Consider the following 12,738-nt stretch of genomic DNA (forward strand, 5'->3'; position numbering starts at 1 on the left):
TTACTAAATATCATAAACATAGTTCTATGCTGCTAGATACCTTCATAAACATTGCTTTTCAGAGAAATAATATATTAACTGAGATAATTTACTTCATTTAATTTTTTACTATTTAGTGTTTTGCTGAATTTGTCTTCCTACAAGTAATAGGAACAGTGATAATGATATCAGTAGCTATCTTTTAAGGATAGCTACCATGTGCCAAGTGCTTTATATGCATTGTTTTTAAATTTTGTAAAATCTTGCAAGGTAGGTATTATTAGCTCCATTTTATAAATAAGGAAATTTATACTCAGAAGTTAAGTGACTTGCTCAAGGTCATAGCTAATTAATGGCCAAGTAAGCACTGAATTAAGTCTGTCTTGTTCCAAAGCAGGTCCACTTTTCACCACAAAATGCCACCTTTCTGCTAAAATGAATATATGCTTTTTCTATATTTTTGTATTTATCATAGATTTCCAGAGGCGGAATTATTGGTATAAAGAGTATGAACATTTTAAAAGCATTTACTACATACTCAAGGTTGTTTTCCATGAAGGAGGTATTTATATAAAGTGCCACTATCCCAAAAATTTTTACAGAAGGAAATAAATTTGAGGGAGAAAAAAGAGGTTACATCAATGAGTGACAAAGGAAAATCTGTCTAATGTAAATAAAGCATCTGTAATCATTCACCTTCTGTAACATAGAGGTTTCTAGTTTGAAGATCTGATGGTAGGAAGTGTTCTCTATCTCTGGATGTGAATAGGTACATATAAAAGTCTTAGGAATTATAAATGTGTACAGGACATAGCATATAGTAGATGCTTCATGAAGGTTCAATTTGACATGGACTTCTGGCTCCTGATGAAGATGTGGAAAGCTGAAAGGAGTGCCACCTCCACCCTAACAACAATCAAAACATGAATAACCTACGAAATCATTACTTTTCTTGAACCCAGAGAGAAGTCTCAAGGCAACCAGCCAGCCTGAAGTCTGAAAAAAGACAAGCACTTGCAGGGAGAGATGGGACATGAGCACTGGCTCACCCGTGGCTACAGAGGGAAGACAGGATCACATAGAAGCTGGTATAAAGAATTCTGCTGAACATGGATGGACCTGGAGATTATCATACTAAGTGAAGTAAGTCAGACAGAGAAAGACAAATATCACATGATATCACTTATATGCAGAATCTAAAAAAATGATACAAATGCACTTATTTACAAAACAGAAACAGACTCACAGACATAGACAATGAACTTATGGTTACCAGTGGGGGAAGCGTGGAGGGGAGGGACAGATTGGGAGTTTGGGACTGACATGTACACACTGCTATATTTAAAATAGATAACCAACAAGGACCTACTGTATAGCATAGGGAACACTGTTCAATATTCTGAAGTGACCTAAATGGGAAAATAATTTTAAAAAGAATAGCTATGTGTATATGTATAACTGAATCACTTTGCTGTACACCTGAAACTAACACAACATTGTTGATCAACTGTTTCAATAAAAAATAAAAATTAAAAAAAAGAATTCTGCTGAATTTTTAATGAACTGCTAAAGGCCAAGTATGGGCTAGCATAAGAGTACAGTACGCTCATGAGCCACAGATACAAGAGGAATACATGCACAGTCATAAGCTTTTCTCCACAGATTTCTGGTACTGATCTGATGGAGAGAAGAAGCCCTTGCAGTAGGAAAAGCGTGAAACCATGTGCAATTTCTCTCCCCGCCCCCCATGGAATAAAAGCCCTAAGCCTTAGGGGAAGGGCACATCAAACCCTATTCCCCGCAGGGTGCAGAGGAAGACCTGATATAGCTGGGGGAAATGTAAAAAAAATAATAATTCACTCCTCTATTTCTGGGGGGTAGCGCAGGAATTAGTCCTGGGTCCAAAACATTTAGGATGTCTTACCACTAATAGAGGGGCAGGGTAAATAAGAAAGTCTCACTCTCATGACCTAGAAGCACAGTATCTGCCTAAGACTGGGGTTGAATCAGGAAAACAGAGAACTCCCTGCCCCACACCATCAGGCTAACAAGCACTTAAAGAAGCGATAGCAGTATACCACTAGGGGAGGCAGGAGAGCATTGAGCGAGAATCTGAAGCACAGAAGCACGAGGAAGAAGCTCAGAGAAACCCGAGGACGGTAAATACCCCACCAACACACACACACACACACACACACACACACACACACACACACACACACAAAATAAAAACAAAACCCCTAGACATTTCATATTTAAACTGCTGAAAAACAAAGATAAGGAGAAAAATCTTAAAGGCAGCCAGAAGATAGAAGGAGGAACGAAAATGACAACGGACTTCAGAAACTATGCAAGCCAGAAGACAATAGAGTGTTATCTTTAAAGTGCTGAAAGAAACTACAGTAACTGTCAACCCCAAATTCTATATCCAGTGTAAATATCTTTTAAAAATGAAGAAGTAAGGACTTCTCACACTAAAGCAGAGACTTCATTACCAGAAGCCCTGCACTAAAAGAAATGTTAGAGGAAGTTCTTCAGGCTTAAAGAGTATCGTACCCAGATAGAAACTTGGATTTACCCAACGAAATGAAGATTCCAGAAATAGCTCAAATGAGTATAAATATAAATTTTTCTTCTTTTTAAATTGCTCTAAAAGATAACTGACTAAAGAAAAAGTAGTAGTATTGAGTAGAGGGAAAATAGTAGTAGTAGTGTAGGTTCATATCATACCTAAGAGCAAAATGTATAACAACCATAAGCATAGTACACAAACTAGGACACCACACAGTGAAGTGGTAGAATACTACTTGAAGGTATACTGTGTAATTTAAGATGTATATTGAAAAGTCTTGATTGTGGTGGTAGTTACATGTTTGTCCAAACTCATAAAATTCTACACTTAAAAGGATGAATTTACCAAGTGTAAACTATACCTAAATAAGCCCTAGTTTATTTATTTTTTTAAAGATTTTTTTGATGTGGACCATTTTAAAAGTCTTTATTGAATTTGTTACAATATTGCTTGTGTTTTCTGTTTTGGTTTTTTTTGGCCACAAGGCATGTGGGATCTTAGCTCCCCAACCAGGGATCGAACCCACACCCCCTGAATTGGAAGGCGAAGTCCTAACCACTGGACTGCCAGGGAAGTCCCCTAAGCCCTAGTTTTTTAAAAAAGAGAATTATCATGCACAACTCACCTTTTTACCCTCTTGACTTTTCTTCTTATGGCATCACAATTCTGATGACTGCTGATGAGAAACCATCTTTTTGTGTTATCTAGCCTTACCTTTGCTTTTTGCCTTATATAACTGAGGTTTTTACTCCTAATATCTGATGGTGGAGAGAGCTCTATACCTTCAAATCAAGCCAAGTATACACACGCGCACACACACACACACACACACTTAACTACACACCCCTCAGGAATTAAAATGTGCGTGGAGCCATGGAAATTATAAATGTGCCATAAAGAAGAGAAACTTCTATGTATAAGGTGTAGGTATCTATGCACAAAGTGGCAAAATTTGCTTAGATCACACAAATGTTAACTAATCATTCAGTCTAGAATGCAATTGAAGTAACAGAAACAATATATTTGTGTCTGTATCACATTTCCGTCTATAGCTTATTGTTTCTGTTAATAGGTCAGGTCAAAATGGCTTGAAAAAACTTTTGTCATGAATATTGATACTCTCTCTGTTCCTTATACTCACCAAGGTTCTTTCTGCTTTTAGGATCCTTCCACAATGCTATTTCTCCTACTCAAAGTCTGTGCTTTAGGCACATTTGCGCAACTTTTAAAGATCTCCCCACCCTACCTGGGTAGATGAATTTAAAAAATAAGCTACTTCTGGGCAGATGCAGCCCTAAGGTTACAAGGCTTGGCAGGCAGAGGGCACCTTTGTCTGAACTAGAAAGAGGCCCCTTCCACTGGACCCATTTCAAGACACGTCTACACAACCCATACATAGAGGACCGGTGGTCAGTCGACAGTAAGGATCAGCCTAGGGACAGTGATCTGGTTTTTGAGGGACATTCCTGGGGAAGAGGAACCCTGCATTTGTACATAACATTATACAAGGTTGAGAAAATGTCTATTCACCATATTAGAGAGTGAGGGAAGGGCACCTGATCAAGGTGATAGGGCCACTAAAGCACCCCCCATCTCCAATCCAGCCCTTACCACTGCCCCTGCTCTACCTAGAATGAATCAACATCATCCTCTACAACCATACCTTTGCTTGGTTATCTCATATTTGTCCTCCTGATGTCATTTTAACAGTGATTCCCCCAGGGAGCCTGACTTTCAATCTAAATTAAGCCCCCTGTTCTTTACTTTTATATCACTATGAATTTTCTTACAGAAATATATTACAATTGCAATTATATAGTTATTCCTGTGCTTACTTATATATTTGCCTCCTCCAAGCCCCCACGCACCCACACACAAATACACACATTTAATCACTTACATATTTCTAGACCATAAACCCTGGAAGAGTAGGGACTATCTGTTTTGTTCACCACTTAAGACTATCACAGTGCCTGGCATATATTTTATGCTTAATAAATATCATTAAACAAATGCAGAGATTTTCTTGTTAGATTATTTGGGAAGCTATCACATACGTGTGCACATTCATGTACATAGTATGATATAGAATGCTATGGAAACTTTTTGTAACATTCAGCTTAAAAGTTGAATGTCAGTAATTAGAATGGTATGGACATATAATATCAAACAAGTGATATTTTTATTTGGGTACATATTATTTGAATTAGTTCTCTTTTCCTTTAGTGATTTTATTAATTTTCTGCTAATAATGTTTAGATCTTATGTTTTGTTGGTTGGTTCACTATAGCTTTCCAATCCATTTTTTCGTAATAATTCTCACAGTTGTTACTGAGCTATCTTAATTTGATCATTCTCTCAAAGTGAAATATGTTTTGGCATTATTTGATTTGCAGTGTAGGGTTTCGACTTAACAATCATTTTTGTTATTAGAAAATGCAGAATGAATACCTAATGTAACTCCACTTACCAAATAGATTCTGCCATAAGTACCAAGGCCAATGGTTTTATCCAATGAGAATATTCCAGTGGGATCCTGCAAAAATGTAGGATAAAACTTTTCAATTTTCTTGGAAAAACAGCCAAGCATTAAATTATCTAGAGTGGAATTTCTAATCTGTCTTGTTCCTTTAGAATTTCCATGGGAAGAACCTAAGTATTATTTACCAAAAGCATAGCGTTGTCACAATCTCCCTGGACTGAGTGTAGTCATTTATAAAAAAGAAGCAATGGTGTGAACATTAACTGTATAATTATCATAAAACTGTAAAATGCATACAATTATGTCTAGTTGAGGCATATTCATAAGTTAATTAGAAAGGCTATTAAAAGTAGAACTAAATTAATTTACTTGCAATTGAAATACTCTTTTGATATCCGTCTTTTGAGTGCTAACCAGACAGGCAGAAAGTTTACCATATGGCAATGGTAATATTGAGTAGATATGTAATGATGAGTAGGTACTGGCTACAAAGTCTAGATTGTTTATATAATAGTAATTCTTAAGAAAGAATATTGCCTCTAAATATAAATAACAAAATAACATCATGGTATTAAAAGAGCATCATTTTTTTTTAAAAAAACTAGACAATATAACATGTTTATCAGCAGATTCTTAAGGCTTCCATATTTATCCTTAAACATTGTTTCCTTACCTTAAAATATGGATATTCATTTCTTGTTCACCAAAAAACATGGTTTCTTGAATTTTATCACTATTTAAACTCTTACTCTAGCAGCTTATTTTGCTATTTTAGCAAAAGAGATATGAAGTATGAGTAGATGCCAATTTATGCACAAAGTAATAGGAGCACTGGCAAATTCTTGGAAATTCACATGCCTTATAGAAAGCACATTTTATATATACAAACTTTGTATAACTTTGTTTAAAAATATTTTTATCACTGTGACAAATGTGAGCTAAACAGAAAAACTATTGAGCAAATGCAATGTATATGACAAATTATAGATTCCTTTAAACTGGTGTGATATTTGTTTAATCTAGCAAAAGTGTCATAGGAAAATGACACAGCTCTGGGATTACTTCAGTCAATAAGTATTCAACTGGACAGAGTCAGGAGACTAAAGTTATAGCCCCAGTTCTGCCATTAATTAACTATATGACTTTGTGTAAGTTATTTACTCTCTCTGGGACTCAGTTTTCACATATATAAAATAAAGGTGCTGTGTTAAGTGATTTCCTAGCTCTAAAATTCTTTAGAAAAAAATCAGATTCTGACATTCTAAAATCCAGATGTTTCCAATGCATTGATATGACAATTGTTAGCAGCCTACTTTCTTAAAATTAGCATTAAACTCAATGTCACAATATGCACAGCATTACTGTAGGAAAATATTTCAGGGAACATACTCCCAATGAAAATACAAATTTTTTTTAAATGATAATTTTGAGGATTCAAGAAAACTAAAAATAGATTGTTATAGTGGACTTTGATAATAGGCATATCATTGCTGTTATAATTCATTGAAAAATTTATGGGAAAAAGCCAACAAAGAAGTTCCTAAGGTTTGGCTTGAAGAGTTTATCAATTTAGCATATTTCTTTAAAGGAGATCTTTGAGGAACTTATATGAGACATTATTAATTCTGGAGAAACAGTCTCTGGTCATCTGTCAAAAGAATCAAATATGTTAGCTGATTCCTATCGGTAAACCATTCTTTGTTACAGTTGAGGCTGCATTTTAGCTAAAAACAAACAAACAAACAAACAAAACCCCGATATCATATATCAGAGAATTACTGTATTATCTGAACAAGTTTATTTCCGAATCTTTGAGCATGGTCTTTAATTTCTGTAATCCTTTTTCTAGCCCTCAATAATGTAAGTACTTTACTCATATTTGAACCCAGGTATCTACCTACTCAAAAAAGACACCAAGGAAATGAACGGGACAACAAAATGCCGGTGGAATTCTTGAAGGCCTTATTTTATCTATATTCATGTTGTTTGGAAAATTTTTCCTGCTCACAAATGACCAGAACATCTTAATTCTCCTCATGCTCACATTTAATAAAAAAAAGGTTTTTAAAAACTTTTTTTCTGTTCTTAAAGGCAGCTCATTTTAGTATTCATCTAAGACTATTTTTTTCATTAGTTTTATGCAATATTTTTTGTTTCCATCTCCACACTAATCTCTTTCAAGACTAAATTATTGTCAAACTCGGCAAAAAGAGGAAGGGAACTATGCTAATTACTAGAGTAATATTACTCAATTTCTTGTATCAGATTTTCCACTGAATTATAGTCAGAGAAAGCTTATTCTGGGCTCCCAAAGAAGGAAGTATTGAGAAGTCAACTTTTTTTGGTCACTGTGAAATTTAAAGTCCTCACCAAGGGGGTCTCTATGATTACTTGGTCTTCTCCTCTGCCCTGCTACTCGGAGATAAGAAAACCAGGAAGAGGAAAGATCTTTATATTTATGACTGCTATATCAATTTAGAGAATACTTGGTGGTTCAGTATGTTCCGGTGTTCCATTTGGTTAAAAGAATGGTCACTTAACAAGAAAACTTAATTTGTGAAAGTTTTTTTCAAAAGATATTACTAAAAGTCTAAGTTTTAAAACATTTTTGAACCATAAAATGTTGGGCAAATACTCCATACTTCGTTATGTTTTTCTATGTATCTAAATTAACTCTTGCAATTTAAAAGTCCTAGTCTGCCCCCTGAAATCCTGAAATTGGGGAGTTGTTTCTGTCTTCTGAATTCAAGAAGAGGGGGGAAAATGGGAACATTGATGGGTAATTTTATTAAAGGCAGGGGGTTGGGGGTAACAGGAAGAAAAAGAACCACTAGAAGGCAGTGTTTGCTGGTCATGGAAGAGACGCAAAAGCAAAGGCTGATCTACAGGACCAAATACAGCAGAAATTAAGAACAAAGTGGAAATGATAAATGGTCATCATAGGTAGCAATAAATTTCAGATTTAGGGCAGTAAAAGAGAATCATAGAACACATTCCAGTAGTTAGACAGCTAAAGGAAGAAAAGAGATTGCACAGTACCTAGAAAGAGCAGAGGCTATTGTTCTTTTGTTTTAAATATTAGAAAATGTGATTTTATGAAAATAGTTTATGGAGAGAGAACCTGAAAGTGGCAGATAAAACAAAATAAGTGTCAGAGTAAGTTTCAGAGATATTTGGAGGAATGGGCTTCACAATTCAAGTGGAAAATTTAAAAAGGATAATCTCTTCCTTTAGACTAGTGTTTCTCAAACTGTGAACTGCATAGACTCTCCTTACATGAGACTCATCTGGAGAATCTTGTTTAAAATACAGATTCCTTGTCCCAACCATGGAATTATGAAACTAGAATTTCTGTGGATGGGTCTCAAGATCCAAGATCATTCTTGGGCACTGTTCTGGTGCACTAACATAAAACCCACTGCTCTAGATATTGAGGGGAAAAAGACTGAGAAAACTGATTGAAGTACAATGTCATTTTGAGGTGATGCTCTGGGATACCTAATGGAGGATATGTTGAATATTTCAACCTTTGTGGACTAGAAGGTAAAACTGATTCAAAATAGGGGGCTAAGGGACTTGAGAAAGTGAAAGTTTCTCATGACTGAGTGTGGAAAGCAGGCTTGGTCTGGGTGAAGGAAGACTGGGAGAGCTGGCAGTTATATTTAAATATAAACTTAATGTAATTCAAATATAGTTTTTTGGATCATGTACTATTTCAGATCACCTCTGCCACCACTGTCCTCCAGGCCTGTCTAATCCTGACCCCAATATAGATTAGGACTACACACGGCAGTGTCAAATACCAAGGCCAGAGTTGTGAGGAATGTCACTACCATACTGGGCACAGAAGGCAAAGGGGACTATCATAGTGAAAGACATGCCAGATTTGGAGATGAAGAAATAGTTTCCAGTCCCAAGGATTGAGTGACATATGCATAGTAGGGAAAAAACCTTATATATATATATATATATATATATATATATATATATATATATATATATATATATATATATATATATATATATATATATCTCCCCAGGTATTGCTGCTGGCAGACAATGTGAAACACACACAGATTTTATATATATATATATATATATACACATACATACATATGTATATATATGTATATATATATATATACATATATATATGGTTTTGCCATTCTCTTTTTCAAAAAGGAAGCACAAACCACAAATCTCTGTACTTTCTTTTCTGTTTTGTCACCTATAGGAAATGTTTATTCAATAGTAAGTCAGGAAAAATGGAAAAATGACAGTAACCCACTAATTAACAAAGAAAATGTAGCTTACCCACCTGGCAGTCTCTGGTTATTATGTTTACTCTTTTATTTTACGTCTTTAACTTTAGGGAATTATGCAAAAAAGAAAGTACATTTCTCTCTCCCCTCTCCCTGCTTCCCCAGCTTTCACTATTGTTTAATATTTTAGGTCTTAAAAGATATCTATCTAATAACAAAAATGCCAAATAACCTTCTACTACTTTCTTTAAATCACAATTTGCACAGCCAGCTTGGTCTCTTTCAAAGGTCCTTGTCTTGTGGTCATTTAGCTGGCCAGCCCTAGAATGGACATAATATATCAATCTTAAACTAGACCCATATTTAATCATTCTATACTCTTCAAGATTCTTTTCTTGCTCAGTGTGAAACTCCAAAGTCTGAATCCCCCCTCATTATCTGGCTGTTGCCAAGTTGGTATACTTGGTGTTGACAGATGCCAACTTTCTGACCTCATATGTATCCTATTGAGGATAATTATCACAAGGGATCTCACCATATGCAGGTTTCTTTGCTTGCTTTATCATCTCTACTTTGCATCAAAATGCAAACTTCCAAACAGATAACTTAGATATCTCTTGACCTTTTCATTTACTCTTATTTCTTCAGCAACTTAGGAAATAAGTCAAATGCAAAGAAATCCAAAATCACTAATCTATACCTCAGTGACCAAAACAACAGTGAATGTTTTGCATCTCTAAAAATTTGATGTAAAAAAAGAATTCTAAATGGGGGTGCTCTTCTTCTGCTTGATTTCTCAGGGTTTAGACCCTGATGGATGTTCAGGAAGAGGGGAAACTTATGCATAATTTGCTCACATGGTGAAGATCTCCATGATATAAAATAGCTCCTATGTAATAGAAATTTAGAAATTGTTAGAAGTTGAGGACCTTACGAGACTTTCATGAAGTCTGTAAAATAAGGCCAAACATCAATGCCCTGAAATTTTGTCTTCTCCCTATCCCTATATTAAAAACTAACCTCATCTTTCTCCCCTCCACACCCCCACCAACCCCCAGAAAACTATTTAAGTGAGCTGCAATGTAAAGATTGTAGCCTTTCCCCTTATCTTCTTGGCTCTCACCAAGTTCTCATGTCCAGGGCCATGACCGGGTCAGTTAGTCTGGGCCATTTCCCCCCATTTTTTTTTTTTTTTGCAGCAATCAAACCTTTTCTCCTTGTTTTTGGAATTCCGTGCTCTATCATTTCTAGGAGGTCTTTCTCATTCCTCCCTTCAGTCAATTTAAAAAAGAGTTTATTTCAGTTTGCCTATGTGTGGTTTCCATATTTGCCCTAGTTTTTTTTTTTTTTTTTCTCTTTCTCCCACCGTACACAGAGAATGTTGGAGGAGGGTAACATTTCATTCATTGGTTTTACACTTGGGAGCAAATCTAGTCAGAATGTGAAAGTGCTGTTCAGAAAGGAAACCACCAATTGAGGCCTCCATATTCCAGAAATCTCATGTATACACTGAGTGGAAAAATATTTAACTTTTAAAAATTCTGTGACTTTATTTTATGAAGCTGCATCAATAACCACAATGCTGATTATCTGTAATTCAACACGTTTACATTGAGGCTCCTTTAAAAAAAAGGCTGAGAACAATTTGCTAAAATGTTACCCATGTGCATCACCTCCTCCTCCACATTGTTTTAGTGTGAAATTATATAGGTGAGCCTTGGGGAATGCCCCATTTTTGAGGGGGACAGGTGTCTGCCATCATCAGGAAAACAATATTTAAATGTAAATATGTATAAAATTAAGGCACTGCTACTTTGAATAGCCCCATAACCTCAAGGTTAATATTTAGCTTTCCCCAAAGCAAGCAGGCCACTGCCCTGTACTACAGTTGCCTGGTGATCATTCCAGCACGGTGCATGCTTATTCCCTTTAGAGAGTCCAGGGGCCCTTTGCATTCAAGAGAGGGTGCGAGTGAAATGCCAATCTAAAACGGGAACTTGAAAAACGGATTTGGGTGGGATCCAATATCTGCCAGAAACCAGATGCCAATGAAATAAACGGTGCTGCTAAAATAATAAGTCTACTAATAACGACGGCGATAATAGCTCACCAATCAATTACAACTCTGGAGGAAAGCTGGGCATTTGGGAAAAGGAGAATCCGCAAACGAAAACCACGAGAAAAAGCTAAATCTGGTTAGCAAGTGAGCGCAATACATTTTATTTTTTAAATTGGGGTGTGCAGAATTCCCTTCTTCCCCAAGCGGCGTCGAGTTCTTTAGCTCCAGCAATACTAAATCAGGACCAGTGCCCTGGCAGAGTAAGAAGGTTTTAGAAAGTGCTATTAGAAAGTGAGACTTCAACGCTTGAATTTTCTGGCCCGCTGGCACCTAGAAGGAAAGGTCACGCTGAGAGTGGGCATCTCTTCTGGCAAAAGAAGAAGCAAACGACGGGGCGGCAGGGTGACAGAGAGGCGTGCTTTCAGGAAGCCACGCGTCGTCGCGCTCTTTGGCCTCTCCTTGGGCCCCGCTAGGACAAGTACCCGAGCGCCGCTAGACCAAACGGGCCACATTTAGAACAGGTCCCGCTGTTTGTGGCCCGCACCAACCTACTGCCACCTCTTCCCACCATCCCTCTTCCCCCGGCCCTTTGCCTTTCCGTGAGTTTGGAGCAACCCGGGTACCCAGGGGGCGCCTTTCCCGCAAGCCCACTCCCGGGGCCCCCTCCTGCAGTCGCGGTCTTATCGAAGTCCTGGCCTAGCCAGGCTTTCGGACGTCTGTTCCCTCCATCGATGCTCAGAACTCGCAGAAGAGAGCACTTCGGGGGTGACGGGCGTCCTCTACTCACCGGCAAGTGGCCCAGATCCGTGACCTCCTTGTCCCTCCAACCCCCAGGTCCCGCCATGACTTCGAGCGGAACCGGAGCGGGTGACTGAGTTAGGCACGCTCGGGGAGTCTGAGGTGGAAGCGGACAGAAGTCGAAGGAGGAGAAGGGAAAGGGAAAGGGCCGGGGAAGGCAACGGGGACCAGGGTTTGCGGCGTGGGAGAAAGAGGAGGGGAATGTGGAGGGAAAAGAGCGAGGAGTGGAGGGAAGCCGGAGTTTGAGAGGCGGGAAAACGAGTCTGGCTAAGGCGAGAGAAGAGTCTGAGCGTCCGTCCCGGAGACCAAGGAGTGAGAAGGGTGCTCCGAGGGCGAGAGCGCAGCGTCTGTCCCGGCAGGGTGCGCCTCTTTCAGGGTGGGGAGGGGGGCGGTGCAAGGAGGGGGCCCGGGAGCAGCTCGAAGGGGATTGGTGCAGCGTCACGTCGCCAGGTGGGCAGCCCCGCGGCGGGGAGGCGGGCGAGGGGGCCACTGGCCGAGAGAGGTGCTGAAGGACTATAACGGTTTGCGAGCCGGCCCCCGGCGCCCGCCCCCTCCCACGTCCACCGCTGAGCCCGCCGCCCCCGCC

At 38.3% G+C, this 12,738-nt stretch overlaps 1 protein-coding gene across 1 annotated transcript in view; it reads right to left on the reverse strand.

The window, feature by feature from the left end:
* NRK (Nik related kinase) overlaps positions 1 to 12,198 on the reverse strand; it is a 162,744-nt gene extending 150,546 nt beyond the window's left edge. The window contains exons 1-2 of the mRNA XM_060001855.1: positions 12,142 to 12,198; positions 5,022 to 5,087 (exon numbers count right to left, since the gene is read on the reverse strand). Of these exons, the coding sequence (XP_059857838.1) occupies positions 5,022 to 5,087; positions 12,142 to 12,198 (123 nt within the window). The remainder of the gene's footprint in view (positions 1 to 5,021; positions 5,088 to 12,141) is intronic.
* Between the last annotated feature and the right edge of the window lie 540 nt (positions 12,199 to 12,738).

The sequence above is a fragment of the Delphinus delphis genome, chromosome X (assembly GCF_949987515.2).
Source record: "Delphinus delphis chromosome X, mDelDel1.2, whole genome shotgun sequence".
In the NCBI taxonomy this organism is placed as follows: domain Eukaryota; kingdom Metazoa; phylum Chordata; class Mammalia; order Artiodactyla; family Delphinidae; genus Delphinus; species Delphinus delphis.